This window comes from Lepus europaeus, chromosome 9, assembly GCF_033115175.1.
Source record: "Lepus europaeus isolate LE1 chromosome 9, mLepTim1.pri, whole genome shotgun sequence".
In the NCBI taxonomy this organism is placed as follows: Eukaryota; Metazoa; Chordata; class Mammalia; order Lagomorpha; family Leporidae; genus Lepus; species Lepus europaeus.
This window is the reverse complement of record NC_084835.1, coordinates 32,542,152-32,562,238: the sequence shown is the minus strand read 5'-3', so window position 1 is coordinate 32,562,238 and position 20,087 is coordinate 32,542,152. Positions and strand designations below refer to the sequence as shown.

The 20,087-nt window shown below is 38.1% G+C and overlaps 1 protein-coding gene across 1 annotated transcript in view; it reads left to right on the top strand.

Annotated features, from left to right (window-relative positions):
- The window catches only part of CFAP20DC (CFAP20 domain containing), a 268,464-nt gene that overhangs the window by 110,725 nt on the left and 137,652 nt on the right, over positions 1-20,087 (top strand). Inside the window, exons 5-6 of the mRNA XM_062200180.1 lie at positions 3,857-3,971; positions 14,305-14,461. Coding sequence (XP_062056164.1) covers positions 3,857-3,971; positions 14,305-14,461 — 272 coding nt within the window. The remainder of the gene's footprint in view (positions 1-3,856; positions 3,972-14,304; positions 14,462-20,087) is intronic.

The following is a 20,087-nucleotide window of genomic DNA, read 5'->3' as shown; positions in this document are numbered from 1 at the left end:
TCACCGGGAGCACCGGTTGCCTCCCTTTCCAGTCCAGCTCTCTGCTGTGGCCCGGGAGTACAGTGGAGGATGGCCCAAGTGCTTGGTCCCTGCACCCGCATGGGAGACCAGGAAGAAGCACCTGGCCCCTGGCTTCAGATCAGTGCAGTCTGCCGGCCTCAGCGCGCCAGCCGTAGTAGCCATTTGGGGGGTGAACCAACAGAAGGAAGACCTCTCTCTCTCTCTCTCTCTCTAATCCTGCCTGTCAAAAAAATTTTTTAAAAATTAAAAAAAAAGAATATGTATTTTCCATGAACCTCCTGAAGATCTTTTGTATTTATGATCAATTGGTTTGTCGAGAAAGTATCAAGATATTTTAGTGAGGAAAGGAGAATCTTTATTAAATGGTGCTGAGACAACTGAATAAACATACAGAAAAAGAACACTCCTGCCTCAGTAACGATATGGAAACTGATTTTGGATAGATCAAGACTAAATGTAAAAATGAAACATAGTAAAATGTTTTTGTAATTTGGGGCTTGGCAAGCCTTTTTTTTAAGATACAAGAAGCACTACTATAAACAATGATAGACTGGATTTCATGAAAATTATAACTTCTACTAGTGAAAAACTATCCACATATCAGAAAAACTCTATAAAGGGCATATGACTTGTTGTTTTGGGTTTTTTTTTTTTTTTGTACTATTCTTCATACTTGTCTCCAGTTTGGAAACTATTTCCAAATAAAATGTTTTTAAAAGATAGCATTAAGAGAACAGGGAAGAAAATATTAACAATACATATATCTGAGAAACAACATGTATACAAAATATATAAAGCACTTATACAATTATAAGAAAGTAATCTAATAAAAACTGAATGAAAGACTTAACAGATGCCTCACAAAAGAAGATATACCAGTAAATATAAGTAAAAATGCTCAGTGTCAGGTAATCATAAGAAAAAGACAAAGTCATAATGGCATCCATTTTATACATACTAAAATTGTTTTTACATTTAAAATCTGCTAACACCACTTTGGAGAACTGTTTCTTTAAAGTTGTGTAAGTATATTCCCCAGTGACTCAGTAAGTCCATTCATGGTTATTTATTTATTAAGAGAATGAAAATACATGTTCACAAGAAAACATTATAGAACATTCCTACAAGCTTTATTCCTAAGAAACCAAAACTAGAAGCAGTTCAAATGTCTGTCATCAGGAAAGTGAATAAACAAAGTGTTTTATACCCCTACGAGACTCAGCAATGAAAATCAAAAGAACTATTGCAGCATGCTGCAACATGGTTAACTTTCAGAAATGTCATGTTAAGTGAAAGAAGCTAATCACAAGAGTATATTTCTATAGAACTCTGAGAAGTTCAAGAACAGACAAGTTATTTATGATGATAAAAATATGAACGGTGATTACCCATAGGGTGAGTGTTGCCTAGATGGAGGGAACTTTCATGTGCTGTGTGTTGAACAGAATGATAATTACCCAGGAATATACATTTATTAAAATACTTGAGATTATATACTAAAATTTGCATTTCAATGACAAATATTTCTGAAATGAAGAAATGAGACCATAGTTATTTTTATAATACACATTTTTCATGTAGGGTAGAGTGTAGACCCTCTTATTAAAACCTCCCTTTGTGGACTATAAACTTACTAAGTCCTTACTCTGTCATAATATCTGTGCATGATTTGTCTGGTACCTTTCCCTTCTACCTCTTTTTCCTCCCTTACCTAGTAGGTCCTAGCCTTACTGGCTCTGCTTTCTGAAGTAGATCATTTCTTAATATTTATATTTTTATTCGTTTCCTTACTGCATTTGGAAAACTCATTTATTTTGTCTCTTTATACTGTTTTTTTCAACCTGTCTTTACCATTAAAATAGAAGCTCTGGGCAGATTTGTCTTTTTCATCATTGTATCCTTTATGCCTAACTCAGTATTTGTTGAATGTGCCAATGAATGAAAGAATATCTCGAACTGAACCAGTTGAATGTTTGTGGTGTTGCCTGTTGCTTCTGCTTTTAATTGTCAGTCCTCTTCCATTAGGGGATAAGCAAGATTAATCATTTCCCAGCAAATTGATGTGAATGGTCTGCCACTTTGGACTTCATCTTCGACATTATCTTGTCCCTTTTTTAAAACTAGTTATAGCTATGTAAACTGATGGGGGTTTTTAAAGGCATTGTCCCCAAAATGTTTTGTAAAGCATTAATGATTTTGCCATTCTTCCACCCACCATTTACTATGCATTTTATGTTTGTTCTTTCTACAATTTTAGCAGAATTCATATTGCTCTGATAGGAACTCTTTCCAATCTTTTTTTTTTTTTTTTTGCTTCTTAACACCTCAAACTAGATCCAATTCAGACTACAAGAAATTAGTCTGAATCTGTTTTGTACAAAACCACCTTTAAAATCTGTTTATAATTTTTCATAATATACACTTTCCATGAACTTTGTGAAGAGCCCTCGTATTTATGCTTAGCATTGTCTGTTGATAGTTTTTCTACAGCAAAATATGTAAGCTATTTTAGAGGGAGGCAATAATGACATGTAATTAATAAAATATAAAATATAATAAAAATGAGGAAGAGGGTCTGGCATTGTGATCCAGTGCGTTAAGCTACTACTTTTGATGCCAGCATACCATCTCAAAGTGACAGTTCAAGTCCCAGCTCCTCCACTTTCTACTAATGCACCTAGGAAGGCAGTGGAAGATAAGTTCTTAGACCCCTGCCACCCATGTAGGATAACAGGACAGAGTTCCTGGTTCTTGGCTTTGGCCTGCCCCAGATCACCCGCCTGCTGTGGCCATTTGGAGGAGTGAATCAGAGAATCTAAGATTCTCTCTCTCTCTCTCTCTCTCTCTCTGCCTTTCAAATAAATACATCTATAAAAATGAAAAAGCAGAGAGAGTCATGGAAGAGACATAAAAATGCTATGTTGATGTAAAAAAAGCCAATTGTACTATAAATATTGACAATAGTCTACTCAAATGAAATTTTGTCTTTTTAGGAGACTGCTAATTGTAAAATATTAGTGTAGTGCATCTAGACAAAGTTGCTAAAAAAGGGAGAAAAAACATTGATTCTCAAGTAAAAATACAGTTTTTAAGGACACATCAATTGTACAATATAGCAGCCTGAGACAAGGTTGGTGATTTTAAGCCTGCTGTGTTACCTCTGAGACCCAAAGGAAGCAGAACATAAAAATGAGCCTCTATCAATTTGAGGCAAACCTAATCTTTGTGATCATGGCTGTGGTCTAAATCTATTAAAGATGTTCAGATTCACTGTCCTTGGTATCACTGTGAGTTGACCTGAATAGTGAGCAATAAACTTGTATGTTATAATTCTAGTTGGAAGATATGTGCTTAGGAAGTGAAACCGACAGTCAGTGTTTTGTATCTGTCTCTAAGCAGACGAAGAGCCTATATAAAATGACAGGTGCATTTTTAGGGAAAGAAACCCATAATGTTTTCCTATTTAGTAGGTGACAGTGTGTCCCAAGATAACACAGGCTTAAGGGGCTGGAACAAGCAAAGTTATTAAAGGCTAGCAGTTTCTCACTTCATACAAATTGAATTTTTCATAGGCTGGAGGACTATGGAAATCTAGTGTAGGATTCTGAAATAAATTAGCATATTAAGTGGATTTATACATTCAGGCTTGTGAGCACTTTGAATTTAAGGGAGAAATTTTATTACTTCTTGAAAGAAAATGGCAATTCTTAAATTCTCTATTTGATCTCCCTATTGGAAAGGGTCTATATGATAAATTCAGCCGTTTTGATAATCATCCAAAGAAGTGGTTATTACACTGAAGTGAATCTTTCTCTTCTTTATCCTCCTTCTTCAGAATTACTGATTTAGGCAACATCAAAAGAAGATTGTATTTATCGACAGTCCACAAGGAACTGTCCTCCACTCCTCTTCATGCAAAAATCCCACTCTTCATGATCAAGCGCAAAATTGTAAGTGTTGCATGAATTTTGCCTAAAATATTAAATTCAATTTAACAAATTTTAATTCTAGACCTCCTGTAAATAAGAGGCACTTTGTTAGGTATCGTGGTGGTATAAAACATGAATGAAACTCGCACCTGATGGGGGAAATCACAATGGAGAGGGTGCTCTTTGGTCTGTGGAAGAGAAAAGAATCTATCTGACTTTGGGAAGAAAGGCACCAGGAGGGAGCTAGTAATGAGCCTTGACTTGGAAGGAACTGGCAGGTGTCAATAGGGACAGGAGGGAAACCAAGCATCCCACGTGGAAGGAACAGCATGCTCAAAAGCTTGGAGGCTGGAAAGTGTGGTGCCTTTTGGAGAACAGAAAAGGATTAATCATTGTTGCCAGATTTAGAAACAGCCCTAATGGAGCATTAGTCCTACCATACAACCCCCTGATGCAACGTGGGAAATAGTGTTCTTTTTGTGTAACCTATGAGGAGTCTGACTTGACTGCTCAGTCTTTCTCAGAATACAGTCATTTCACTACTAACCTCACTACTGTGTTTGTATATTAGCCTTTCTGATAGGTACTTAATACTATCCCTTAAAATCACTCACTTTTTTTGTTTGTTTAAATTTGAAAAGTATAGAAAGGGCGGTGCTTTGTCTTAGCCTGGTAAAGCTGCCACCTGCAGTGCTGCCATCCCATAAGGATACTGGTTGGAGTCCTGACTGTTCTGCTTCCAGTCCAGCTCCCTGCTAATGTGCCTGGGAAATCAGCAGAAGATGTTTCAAGACCTTGAGCCCCTGCATCCACATGGGAGACCCAGAAGAAGCTCCTGGCTCCTGGCTTCAGATCAGCCCAGATCCAGCTCCAGGAGCTTCACCTGGTTCTCTCACGTGGATGGCAGGGGCCCAAACACTTGGGCCATCTTCTACATCTTCCACTGCTTTTCCCAGGCCATTAGCTGGGAGCCACATTGGAGGTGGAGCAGCAGGAGCACTGGCATTGCAAGAGGCAGCTTTACCGACTATGCCACAACTCTGGCCCCATAACAATGTATTGTTCCACTCTTAGGGAACCACTATGATAGGGAAAAGGAAGCCATTGAAGCTCTTAGACTGTGGAGGGAGCACAGTCAGCCCTGCAGTTTGGGCAGATGAATCTGGTGGTGATATTTCAGGCGGTAGGCAATGAAAGTAAAGGGAGCATTTCCAGTAATTCAGATTAGGGTTAGTGATGACTAGGGTGTTTGCAGCAGAGGAAGGGGCAAAAGCAGTAATCAGAAACTTAGTCAGATGAGCTAGGATAAACATAAACAGAACTTTTCCTATATAAAGTAGCACATACTGTGTGGATTCTGACACTTACTAGAACACAGAATCTGGGTTCTGAAACTTATTCCATATTTTGTTAAATATATAACGTGTCAATAATATGTAGTGGTTGAGAACGTAAAATCCAAATTCTTCTCTGCAAACTCCTGTGTTCCTTCTCCTTATGTATAAAATGTAGATACAGGAGGTGAACATACCTTTAAGATTGTGGGGTTTATATAAATTATTTTATAACAGTTTCTGGCATTAAATAAGCCCCAGATAAGAATTATAGCTCCTATTTGCACTTTAGGTGCTACTTCTAGGAAGCCTTCTGTGATTTCTTCTCTGTGGGTTAGATATTTGGAGACTAGCTCATCATTGCAATTTGTAATTTCATAACTCTCCTAACACCAATGCATGCTGCCCTTTAATCACCTGTTTACCTGTCTGCAAGCATACTTTATTTGGCTTTTATCTTTCACCCCTATATGTACAAAGCACAGAGAAGTAACTGCTTAATAAGCATGTGTTGAACAAATTGGCAAATTTCAATGTGCATCCTAGTGTGGAAGGAAATGTAATGAGTATATCATGGCTGGATAATATAACCTTTCTAAGTGCTTCATTATTGCACAAATGGAAATATTCAGCAGTTTAAAATCCAGTTCCAGAATTTGCTGTCAGTTCTCCTGTTTCCTCCCCATCCAACAGGTGCTTGGCAGCACTGTCTTATTTTGCCTTTGCCAGTAGCACAGTGTTCTCAGTGAGCTCTTGTAGAGTTAAATAAAGTTGAGTCATATTGGAGGGAAACTTTCTACAGAAACAGCAGAGTGGCTGAGAGCACATCACCCATTCAAGATGCTATCTCCAGGGTCCTCCCTGCTATTGCTATGGTGCTCTCTGTATCTTCTTGTCTTTCTGTCCTTGAGCAACTGATAAGTACTTTGATGGAAAACCTCAATGCACCATTGTAAAAGCATCTCAGCTAACATTTATGAGTCAGGAGATCTCACATAAAATTCCTGATTTCTCACATCATGTGAAAAATAAAACTGAAAATTTGTGAACAATGAGCCTTCTTTCTTGCACAGTAGGCAGGAGCTGCATGGTGGGTGCACACTTCTAAGGGAGCTGTGCCTCTCCTGTGAGGTTGAATCCTCTCTATTCATAAGGTGTGCAGGTGCACTCAGACCCTTTCTGTGTCCCCAGTTATCTGCCCTTTGCACTCCCTGTGTTTGCTCTCAAGACGTGAGTTAGAGGACAATTGTCAGATGGCCCACTTTGCCCTGGTTCTTTACCAAAGCATTTTGGTAGCCAGAGGTAGCAAATAAAATTAATATTCTTATATTTGTATGTAAGCCACTTTCAGTTCCAATTAACTTTAAACGCTTAAGCATCCAAATAAAACTTATTTTTCATGTTATTCTTTGCTATGAAGATTGCTCTTAATAGTTAATTTATAGCAATTTATATTTTAAACTTGTGTGTTCAATAGCAAGAACAATTTTACAAATTAATAACTATCAGATTAAAAATTAATAACTACCCTGTTTAAAAAACTATCAAATTAAAAATTTCAGTTGTCTCACTGAAATCAATCTTCTTTTTTATATTACTTCATTTGGCTAGTGATAGTGTAGATGAACATCATTGTCTTACTACCAAGGTATATATTAATGTACAGTAAGTTTAATTCCATTTGAATAAAAAGTGCAGTTACGACATATCATTTGAAATAAATCATTCATAGAGATATAACAGAGTAATGTGATAAATTACCATGCCAAAATCTTAGTAACCTGAACCACTCAAACACCAAGTATTTGTCATTTCTACTGTGTAGAAGCTGTATGTTCTTGAACCGAAACACTGATAGAATATTTGATAGCTTTTTTTTTTTTTTAACAAACTAGGGGTCTGTTTTTAAAACTTTAAAACTAGAGAAACTTTTTTAGACTCCACTTCTCCCTATCCCCAAAGATAATTTTTCTGAGACAATGATTTGAAAGTTTGAGGATTTTAACAGTATTTCATTTCTTAAGTGTCATTGAATGAGAAGGGAATGGAGGAAGTGGAATTACTCTGATAAAAAGAGATCATTTAGAGATATAAACAAGATAAAATTAGAGAATGCCTGTGAATTAAATAATTCTGATTAGAATCCACTATTACATTTATGGTACTCTTTGGGGAGAGGCTTTTAACTATTTTAATTTCATATGAATATGATTTTGAAATCCCTGTTTGTAAACATCTGTTTTTCCCTGCGTATCTCGCTCAGCAGATGATCCTTCCTTTGTTTATGGCCCAGCATCTACCACGGACCCCTCCCCAGAGCCAAAGCCAGGGTCAAGCTGTTTTCACTTTGAAAACTCTAGAACCATGAGCCAAAATAAACTTCTCTTTATTTCATAACTGGCTCATTCTCTAATATTTGTTTCAGTAATGAAAAAGGGAACTGATACAATAGTAGTCACAATGTTCAGCACACAGTAAAAATAAAATCTGGATATGCAAAGTGGGAAAACAGGATGCAAACCAGAAGGAAAAAAATCAGTGAATAGAAACAGACCCAGACATGGCAAAGATTATGAGATGAGAAGCCTAGGGCTTTAAAACAACTATTATAAATATATTCAAAGATTTAAAGGATAAGGAGCATAATGAAAGAATAACTGAAGAAATTTCAATTCAGTGCTCCTAGCTCCTGACTTTGGCTTGGCCCAGCCTTGGCTATTGTAGGCATTTCAGGAGTGAACTAGTGTATAGAAAATTTCTCTCTGTGTGTGTGTCTCTCTCTCACTCTCTCTTTTTCTCACTCTCTCTCTCCTTCCTCTCCCTCCTTCTCTCTAACTTTCAAATAATTTTTTTTTAAAAATTTTAAAGGTGTCTCCTAATGAGAAGCTATAAAGAAGTATATATATTAGCATATATATATTAGTATACACACACACACACACACACACTAGTCCAAAAGATTGTAGGACTCAAAAACTGACCAAAGAAGATATGGGTCAAATTGAAAACAAAGCATATTGGTAGCCTTAAATGCAAACATCAAAATACTTCATTAACTGAAAATGAATTAAACCTTCCAATTAGAAGACAGGAATTATTAGATTGAATAAAAAGCAAGACATACTTATATACTATTTATAAGAAGTACACATTAATTCTAAAGACACACAGATGGGTTACAAATAAAAGCATGGAAAAAATACATGGTATGGAAATATTAATCAATAGTAAAGATAGAATGCCAACAAAATAGACTTCAGGACATGGAGTATTATGTAAAGGGAGCTATTTCACAGTGATAAGGGGGTTAAATCATGAAGAAGGTATAATAATCCTACAAATATAATAAGAAAACTTCAAAATGCACAAAGCAAAAACTAACAGATCTGAAGAGTGAAAGGTAGATATGTAAATATGACTGGAAGGTTCAAGACCACTCCCTCAAAAATTGACAGAAAGTCACTAAGGATATGGACTTGAAAGGTACTATCAATTAATCTGACCTATCTGACATTCGTAGAAAACTTCATTTAACAACTGCAGAATACACATTTGTTTCAAATGCAGATCGAACATTCACAGGATATACAAAACATTAGGCTGTATTACTGAATGTGTTTTCAAAAATTGAAATCATGCAGAGTATGTTGTTTGACCGCAAGGGAATTAAATTAGATATCAATAATAAAAAGTTAATTGGATAATGCCCAAGTACTTGGAAATAAAGCAACATACTTCTACTAAGTTAATCTTCCATTGAGAAAATAAAACTAATGTGAAAAATTAAAGGCACAACCAGAAACACCTCAAAACCTTATTTGTGCATCATTGTAGAAAGTGGTGAACAGGTTGAAGTTTTAAAATTCTAAGAAGAGACATGCTTTAGAATTGCCAAGTTGCAGAATTGTGATTTCTTGTATGTCATTTCCTTTTAGAAAGACATACTAGACAGTGCTGTGCAACTCTGCCTCTTTTTACACTGGCAAAAAGAAACCAATTATCTTGAGATCTTTTCTACAGTAATGGTAGAAAATAGAGGCAAGAGGGACCAAAAAGGTACTGGGACAAACAAGAACTTGTTATTTCATATATTTGAATTTGTATGTGTGTGTGTGTGTGTTTGCACAGAATATGTTGTCAGTCCTTTCAACAGCATAATGAAGCCAAATTGACAATACATGGATTGGTAACTGGAAATTGATGCTTTGAAATAATTCTGTCATCCTTCATTCGTCAGTTCCTCCATGTAAATTTCCATGTTAGAGACAAATATTATAAATGCTCTTATTAACCCAAGAAACAAATAAAGCAGAACTGTCAGATTACTGTCTTTCTGATGTATACTTCTTAAATCCTTAATTATGAACATTGTAGGTCAAGAGTTCTTCTCTGTTGGACTACAGTTCCATGAAAGGATACAGTGATTAGAGATCAAGAAAAATGTCAAAAGAAAAAATGAAGATGTTGGCCGGCGCCGTGGCTTAACAGGCTAATCCTCCGCCTTGCGGCGCCGGCACACCGGGTTCTAGTCCCGGTTGGGGCGCCGGATTCTATCCCGGTTGCCCCTCTTCCAGGCCAGCTCTCTGCTATGGCCCGGGAAGGCAGTGGAGGATGGCCCAAGTCCTTGGGCCCTGCACCCGCATGCGAGACCAGGAGAAGCACCTGGCTCCTGGCTTCGGATCAGCGTGATGCGCCGGCCGCAGCGGCCATTGGAGGGTGAACCAACGGCAAAGGAAGACCTTTCTCTCTGTCTCGCTCTCTCACTATCTACTCTGCCTGTCAAAAAAAAAAAAAAAAAAGAAAAAATGAAGATGTTAAGAGTGGTGGATGATATTATCAGGAATAATGAAAATAAAATTTTGTAAAGATCAAATATAATTCAGATAATCCATCTGTCAGTAGTAGAGAGTTCATACTCTTTTCCAAAACTTCAGAAAATATATCATAACATTTAGATGAATAATGAGTTATTTACTGAAGCTTATAAAATTGGGACCTTTATAAATATCAGCTAAGCCAGAAAATAATTTTCATTTCCTTTAGCCAAATACAGTTTGTGAATGTGGTTCCCATCTTTTTCAGGAAACAGCCCCATTTGAACTCCCAGGAAATGGATTCATTAAATAAGCCTGTTAGTTCACAGACATTTATTTGTTGAATGGTATAAAATAAAAGATTGAATGTATGTGTGTAGATATATATGTATATGTTTGTCTTCATATATTCATCCAATCACATGCATGCACATGAATGTTTGTTGAACTATGTTGAATACTTTCCATGATGCCTGAGTCCAGACAGAAAGAATAAAAGCAACATGGTAAGAAAAGTGTGTCATAGGTAAAGGCTTGGTTACTTGGGAGTGGAGTTTTTGAAGAAGGTGCCAGCTGTAGAGTTCATCCAAGCAGAGAATAAAGGGGCAGGGCCTGAGGTGAGATGGCCAGCCTATTCACACCTCCCTGGGCCTGAAAAACTTATTTGTTGTTCCAAACCATATTCAAGTAACACCTGCAAGCCTTTCCTAGATATAGGAAGACTTAGCATCAAAGATAATAAAACAGGTCATTTGAAAACACCATTATTAACTCAAAAACTTTTTAAATTGTGTAAGGAAAAGGCATTCGTAGAGCACAGCTTGGCTCATTTGTGTACAATATTTATATAGTCACAAGAAGGCAAACACAGATTGTGAATTTTAAAGGAAAGAGAGAGCAGATGAGCGCTAATTATCCAGGGAGGATGAAGTAGAAGAATTAGGGTGTGTAAGTCAGCAAAAAATCTTATCTACCATACAAGAAAGTCTATAGGTAGTATCTAAAATGGATGAATCAAGGGATATTATTTAAAAATACAAAGAAGAAACAGTGAAATGAGTTGACAGGATGGTTAGATGAGGTGAAGCCACCCCCTGCAGTGCCAGCTGGCCATTTCAATCGTCTGGGGAGTGAGCTAACAGATGGAAGACCTCTCTCTCTCTCTCTCTCTCTCTCTCTCTCTAACTCACTACCTACCTACCTCTGCCTCTCTGTAACTCTGCCTTTCAAAAAAATAAATATTTTTTTAAAAAGAGATGCGACGACAAAGGACCATTCTGTGTTTAGTATAAAATTTTTGGCATTATTTTGCTTCTATTTGCATACAATAATATGATAAAAAATTCAGTTTTTTATAAAGCTTTCCCACCCTTTCTCCTCCTCACCCCTCCTGTAAATTCCCTGCTGTAGTTACTGTAGTAGTTGCTACGTGTCTGCCTCCATTCCTTCACTTGGAGAGTGCACTATGTTATTTTCATCTGTATCCACAGAGCCAAACTCAGTGTCTAATACTTGGTAAATGCTTAGCTTGTATGAGGAAGAATGAGTAAATAAGATTACTGATGGGGTGAATGGGCATATTAAATCTTTTAGGATAGGAACTATATTTATGCAACAATAATAATGCTAATTGAATAATGTTAATCAATACTATTGGAGAACAGGAAATGCCAGCATCTCCATTGCTTATAGCCTAGATTTCACCAAGGCATGATGTTTCACTCTTCATCCTATCTAGTGGATTTGTCTCTTACATTCCACTTTCTGCAACACCTTCTAACGGGCCTTCGTCGCTGTTAGCTTAGGTGGTGGGTGGGGACTGAACTATCACGTTTGTGCTTCATCTATTCGCTGTTCTGCATCATCTCCTCTTCCCCACTACTACCATCCCCAGAATGTTGCCGCATCAAAATGTACCGATACTCTGCTCTGCTTATTCTTTCTTTCTTTTTTTTTTTTGGGGGGGGGGGGATTTGAAGATTTATGTGAAAGGCAGAGTTACAGAGAGAGAGTGAGAGGCCTTCCATCCCCTGGTTTACTCCCCAAATGGCTGCAAATGCAAGGGCTGGATCAAGCTGAAACCAGGAGCCAGGAGCTTCCTCCAGGTCTCCCACATGGGTGCAGGAATCCAAGCACTTGAGCCATTCTCCACTGCTTCCCCAGGCACATTAGCAGGGAACTGGATCAGAAGTAGAGCAGCTGGGACTTGAACCAGTGTCTATATGGGAGGCTGGCACTGCAAGCAGCAGCTTATCATGGTATGACTCAGTGCTGGCCCCCTGCATATTCTTTTTTCAATAACCACAATGATGCATTACCTCTGGAATCCAGGATCCTCTTCCTGATTCTCTTAAGCTTTCAGAACATGGCGTCATTGGCCCAATCCCACAATACTTTGGCCCCCTCCCAGTGCTCACCATCTTATTGGTCAACCCAATCTCATTACACCCAGTCCTAACTTCTTCCTTTGCTTACTCCAGGCGCCTTGCACCTCAGTAAACTAGAGCATCCCAAGGTCTAGAAATAAAATTCTACAAAGAAAATAATCTTAATACATGTATTCAACAACAATTTACTGTAATTTCTTTTACTTTCATATTGTATAAGTAATCTCAAGTTCACCTCTAGATTAAAATCAGTATTTCCACATAGAAAAGGTCTTCCTTTTAAAAAACTTCATACTGGCGGCCGGCGCCACGACTCACTAGGCTAATCCTCCACCTGCAGCGCCAGCACCCCAGGTTCTAGTCCTAGTTGAGGTGCTGGATTCTTTCTCGTTTGCTCCTCTTCCAGTCCAGCTCTCTGCTGTGGCCTGGGAAGGTAGTAGAGGATGGTCCAAGTCCTTGGGCCCTGCACCCGCATGGGAGACCAGGAAGAAGCACCTGGCTCCTGCCTTCGAATCAGCATGGTACACTGGCCACAGCGGCCTTTTGTGGGGGTGAACCAACGGAAGGAAGACCTTTCTCTCTGTCTCTCTCTCTCTCACTGTCTAACTCTGCCTGTCAAAAACAAAAAAAACAAAAAAAACTTCATACTGAAGCTGATGCTGTAGTGCAGCGGGTACCTGCCCTGGCCTGAAGTGCCAGCATCCATATAGGTGCTGGTTCAAGACCCAGCTGCTCCACTTCCAAACTAGCTCTCTGCTATAGCCTGGGAAAGCAGTAAAAGATGGCCCAAGTCCTTGGGCCCCTGCACCCATGCAGACCCAGAAAAGACCCAGAAGAAGCTCCTAGTTCCTGGCTTCAGATCAGCATAGCTCTGGACATTGCGGCCATCTGGGGAGTGAACCATGGGCTAGAAGACCTCTCTCTCTCTCTCTGCCTCTCCTCTCTAACTCTGACTTTTGAATAAATAAATAAATCTTACCAAAAAAATTCATAGTGGACCTTATGCAAACTGTTTTTCTAAACTAACAATAAAAGAGCTTGAAATTTTTAAGGGAGTATATACAATTTTAATTTTCTTTTGACTTCAAACCTTCTTTTATACTACTTTTGTCCTACAGACTCAAATATGTCTCAGTTTCTCATGAAATAATTTTCTTCCTTGTCTTTATTAATTCAGTGAGACCATTCAGAGAATTCATTTGCTGAAGTATTGAAGGATCTAATTGTTTAATGGGTAGAAATTAGTCCTTGCAAGAGTACTTTAAAAACTGGAAAATACCAAGCATAATTATAAATTTTAGAGGAATCTATTTCTGTACAGTAAGTTAATTGATTATAAGTCGATAGCACTGGTCACAATTTAAACTCAGCTTCTGCTTCCTTCCATGCCTTTTTTTAAACAAATATAAGTGACTAATTGTGATGAAATTGGTCCTCTTGAATGAACAGTTGGCTACTTATCCCTGATTTTCAAGATTTAAGTGCTCTAATGTACCTGCAGTTAGCTTCCAGTAGCCTGCTGCCTACAGCTAGGGAATTATTTCCCTAAGTTTCCACAGCCTTGTCTCATGATGGGAGCTCAGTGGTCAGATGACCATTGGAAAGTTAGATGAATGTTAGATTATGGTGATTTTTTGGGACAATCAGGAAAGTTTAAGAAAATTTAAGCCAGAACTGAGAGCTTTGTCTAAAAGAGAAAATGGATTTGGGGCTGGTTGATCTAGATAAGTTCCTGAACTCCCTGGAATTTTTACATATAGAGGAATTGTTCATTTATGTGATGATGGAAAGTACTGACTCTTCTTTGCTTCTGTTTTAGTGGTGCAATCTGTGCATTGACTTGGTAGCATTCACCAGTGAAATATTCAAGGGAGCAGTCTTCCAGTCATTGGATGGAATTATTGTCTCAGCCAACTGTAAGCTGCGGAAGATCTTCACTTTAAAATCCAAGCCTCAAGACACAGCTGATAAAGATGGTATGTTTAAGTGGCTATCAAGATTTTTAAATTCTCTGACTTACTTTTGAAATTAACCATGCCTTTGGGATAGTATGGATGCATGATAGCAGTTTGATTTTATGTCTGCTAAAATAAATTCCTCCTCAATCATGTTGATTTCATTATTGTGGATCAGATGTTTATTTTTAATATAGCTGAATGTCACAAAAATGTATTGTTTTTTTCTGGCAGTTGTTTTCCTTTTTCATTGCAATAACTTTTGCTTTTTGAGTTAGTTATAAATAATAAAATCCTCTTTAGATGACTGAAACAGTAAAAGAATTTATTTTAAGGAAATTAGCCGATTTAGAGGTAATCAAGGATATCTAGAAAGTCAGATTTAGAGCCTGTAGCCAAGAATAAATCCAACTTCGCCTACCACAAGACCGCTCCAGGGATGTCCCCCTAAAGCTACTACAGCTGCACAGAAACTCTAGACAACACACCACAATGCTAAGCTCAGGATTCCAGCATTTTTATTATAGCAGGCCCTGAAATCAAGATGTCTTCCTCCTAGCCACCCTCACCGGAAGTAACTTTCTTTTTCTTTGCATTTTGCTCTTCTGATTAAAGTCTCGTATGGCTGTTTCTTATTTGTGGAGTCTGGGCTCCAAAGTAACAAGGGAGTCCAGCAAAGCAGATGTCTGATTCCTGACTTGGGAGGCAGAGCTTATATATGGAAAAGTTACAAAATTAGGAAGGATGTGTAAATGACGTTGAGCATCCAAAAAGTTCTACAGTTGTCCACTAAACTGTCTTACAATTCTGTGTGTACTTTACAAAGTAATTTGAGATTGAAATCATCATAACTATCTGATGATCATGTTAAAATGAGTGATACTTGCAGTCTTCCTTATATTGTTTTTGGAGACACTACAAATATATACATTAATTATTCATAGTTTGATTAATAAATATACTCTGCAGGTAACTGAGACATCTAGAATTCATAAGGCATACCATCTGCTAAGAGGATTATGAACAACCAAAAGTACTAAAGGAATATTGAAGCTTCCTTTTGATTTTCATCTGGAATTATTTTTTTAAAAATCAATTTTGGCAGCCTAGGAAGCAGTACTGTATGTAGATGTCAAAAGTGCTTCCTTAAAAGTTTCTGTGTAGTACTTAGACTTGTACTCCATCTCGATGAGTGTCTGAAAAATCCTTATATGGCTTGTTCTGTGATTCAGGACACTGTGCCTATAAATTTCCTATGACAATGAAAGACAGCAGTGTGTTAACAGCTCCCCAAAGAGACCACAGGGCAACAAGGGCAGCTGTTCACCTTATGTCCCACATAAGGCTATATGACAAAGTAAAGGGTTTCATTTTCAAAGAATAGAAGCCAGCTAATAAAAAGCCTCAACATTTGCAGAAGTATCCATGTACTCCACATTGGATCACAGGAGGTGAATCATAATTGGATTAATGTTTTAGAATATGAAGGAAAAAATGGATCAAACATGGCAAATTCAATGCACGTTTTAATCTCTAATCCATTCTTAAACGCACTAAAACTGTGATATAAGAATTAAAAAGGTATAAAGCTACTAGCATCAGGACTCTAGGAGAGGAGACAACAACAAAGATTGTTCATAAATTTCGTAAATAGAAGGAGTGACATAAATGGCTGAAACCTTTGGACTTTCAGAGAGGTTTGTTGATGAGTTTGAGAGAAACTCAAGAATTGGCAGTATTGGGTATTAGCAAGCCACAGGGAAAAGGGTTTAGCTGAAAAACAGATGGATTAAAATTGTGTACAGGTTGCTGTAGGACCCAGATTCCCTCTTTAACTCCATATAACCAAGCAGCAAGGGATTTTTTTTCTGGAGAAACTGACCCAGAGATCTTCTGAACTGAAGTGTATCAGGCGCATTATAGACAGCTGTCAAAACTAATAAGAGGAAGGAAATGGATGTGGTAAGGAATATCTGTGTTTTCTCAGAACTAAGAAGAGAGATTGCTTCTATAAAATAAGAATATTTTTTCTTGCTTTACTTCAGTAAATATTTTGATAAAGCCATTTATTTAAAAGCCATTTGGTGAGGCATTTAAATTTTACAGCTCCTATTGAAGTGAAATGAACACTATGAGAAACAATGACTTGATCAGCCCTTGTCCTATCAAGGAACACCTTAATACTTTATCCCTTTTAGTATTTTTTTTTTGTTCTACTTAATACTATTGGTTGAACTCTTTAATTAACACACAATTATTCTTAGGTGTTTAAATTTAACTGAAAAGTGATCCCTGTTAAATATAAGAGTGGGAATAAGAGAGGGAGGAGATGTACAGTTTGTCACATGCCCAATTAAGCATGTCCCAAATTGTACAGAAACAGATCGATAGACCAATGGAACAGAATAGAAACACCAGAAATCAATCCAAACATGTACAGCCAACTTATATTTGATCAATGATCTAAAACAAATCCCTGGAGTAAGGACAGTCTATTCAATAAATGGTGCTGGGAAAACTGGATTTCCACATGCAGAAGCATGAAGCATGACCCTTACCTTACACCTTACACAAAAGTCCACTCAACATGGATTAAAGATCTAAATCTACAACCCGACACCATCAAATTATTAGAGAACACTGGATAAACCCTGCAAGATATTGGCACCGGCAAAGACTTCTTGGAAAAGACCCCGGGAGCACAGGCAGTCAAAGCCAAAATTAACTATTGGGATTGCATCAAATTGAGAAGTTTCTGTACTGCAAAAGAAGCAGTCAGGAAAGTGAAGAGACAAGCGACAGAATGGGAAAAAATATTTGCAAACTGTGGAACAGATAAAGGCTGTTTTGTTTTTTTTAATTACTCATTCATTCACTATCTCCATCTCCTCAAACCCTTTTAGAATGTCAAGTAGTATGGCAGGAATTATCCAGAGGCCACAGGAAAAACTAGCAGTATCCACGTATTGCCTTAACATACTCTCCGAGCAGGGAAGGACCATAGAGGTCCTCTAATGCACTGTCTCAGCGATGTAGATAAGGAAAACAGGCCCACAGAATGAGGCAGACGGTGCTGAAATCACAGGAGGTGGAGCCTGAGGCCAAGCTTCTGATGGTTTTTTTTCTTAACAGTACAGTTTGCCTTCATCAGTAACCACAATGGTTTGGTGTTTTTAATACTTATTAGAAGTATTGTTAATATTTATTATTATTCTGCTGAATACCCCCCCACACTGTTCAAACCAGGTGAGTGTACATTGTACCCAAATGTCATCTGTTTAAGGTTGCATTCTCCTTCCTTCCCCTGGTGTAGTTGAACTCAGAATGCCTAGTAAACTACCTCAGAAATAGAAAGGGGATGTGGCTTCAACATAGCAGAAGTGCCCAGGAACCACTGGTAGATCCCACAAAATTGAGGTGTGACTATCTATATAGCAAGACTCATAATGTGGAAGAAAGTATCTGCTGTTTTCTAAGTATTATTTTTAAAGTTTTTATTTTATTTTATTTGAAAGGCAGTGTTACAGAGAGGCAGAGAGAGAGAGAGAGAGAGAGAGAGAGAGAGAGAGAGATCTTCTATCCACTGGTTCACTCCCCAAATGGCCACAATAGCTGGAGCTGTGCCAATCCAAAGCCAGGAGCCAGGAGCTTCTTCCAGGTCTCCCATGTGGATGCAGGGGCCCAAAGACTTGGGCTATATTCCATTGCTTTCTCAAGCCATAGCCTAAGGACTTGGGCCATCTTCCACCGCTTTCCCAGGCCATAGGAGAGAGCTAGATCAGAATTGGAGCAGCCAGGACTCAAACCTACGCCCATATGGGATTCCGGTACTGCAGGCAGTGGCTTTAACGGCTGCACCACAGTGCCAGCTCCTCTAAGTATTATAAAATATTATTTATACTAGAACCTCATCTATCAAACACTCCAAGAACAAATCTATCTGTGGTAGCATCAAAAATAATTAAACTGAGGAATAAATTTAACCAATGAGGTAAAATACTTAAACACTGAAAACTACAGAATAATCAGAACCCACCACCCCACCATGGGTCCTAGGAGGTCCTAGCAGCTCTGGTGACATGAGGAGCAGCAGTGCCATGCAGCCCAGCTTGACATAGGATCATGGTGCACTGCAGCCCACAGGCACGTGGCACATGCCCCCACCCTCCCCCGCTGCTAAGATGCCCCACAGGAAGGGCAGCTGAGCTCATGGAGCAGTAAAGAAAGAGCCCAAGGGAATATTGGAGAGGTTGTCAGCTAGACTTGCCCCTGCAGAAATGGAAAAGGAAGACCATAAAAGCAGTAGGAAAGGATAAATCCCAGCCAAAAGAATGAAAACAAAAGGGAAAAGGAGAGCAAAGGGAAAACAGGCCAAGGTGACTAACCTGGAAGCTTACAGATTTAGCTGAAGAAAATGGATGAACTAAAATGAGGAACGTCCAGTCGCTGATGAAGCGGAAGAGAACGAAGTCAAGTCTCATTCCTGCCCTTCACAGTTTCTCAGCAGTGGTCACTATCTCCCTTCTTGGATAATCCAGAGAAATATTTTGATCCACTATTCTATAAATGCAAGTTTTTTAGTATCTCTAGAACCACTTTTAGGAAGGAAATGTTTTAAGTATAAATTATCTTTTTAAGAGGTGAAATCATCTGCTGGTAACTTTTTGGTATAGTCAGAAAATAGTGGGATATTAAATTATGCAAGATTTTGAATGTCTTACGTCAGTTTACCATTCCTATAGGTGGGAAAGGAGTGGTTTTTATATTCTACAATGCAAAACATATTAAATGATAATTTGGAATCATAGCCATGCATTTAATATCCCTTGAACATTTTAAATCACTTCTAGTCCCATGTTTTTAGTAGAATGATTTCCAAAAGAAGACCACTGCTTAGTTGTTGCTCTGTCAGATTTGTGTACTCTGCAATGTATTTGGTCATGGAGGCCGGTTTTTTCCAATAATTTTTAAAATTTATGTAAGGTGGGAAAATTTCATATATTTCATATATACCAATTTTTAATGTGCTGTAAAAGATTAAAAATTTATATAGTATATATGATATTAAATTGTGAGTTGATGGGACTTATGTGACAACTTATCAACATCTGAAGGGGTTGGTTCTTGATATCCTCTTAAGAAAATTTGCATCCAAATTTGAAGCTAAAAAGTTGTTGGAATAACCATTTTAAAAAGAATCGTGGTAAGTGGCTTTTTTTTTTTCATTTCCAACACATATATTAAGAATTAGGTACAAATTGAAATGTCTATATTGCAATCTTCAACACAGCCCATAAAATCTCAGTTATGTTAAAAAAAAATTGATGAAAGACCTAAGTAGGGACCAACGTTGTGGCTTAGCAGGTGAAACCTCTGTGACACCCACATTGCATACGTGCGCCTTTTCGAGTCCTGGCTGCTCCATTTTTGACCTAGCTCCCTGCTGATGGCCTGGGAAAAGCAGCGGAAGGTGACTGAAGTGCTTGAGTCCTTGGGCCCCTACACCCATGTGGGAGACCTGGAAGAAGCTCCTGGCTCTCAACTTCGACTTGGCCCAGCCCTGGCCATTGCAGCCATTTGGGAAGTGAACCAGCAAATGGGAGATGGATCTCTCTCTCTCTCTCTTCCTCTTCCTCTTCCTCTTTCT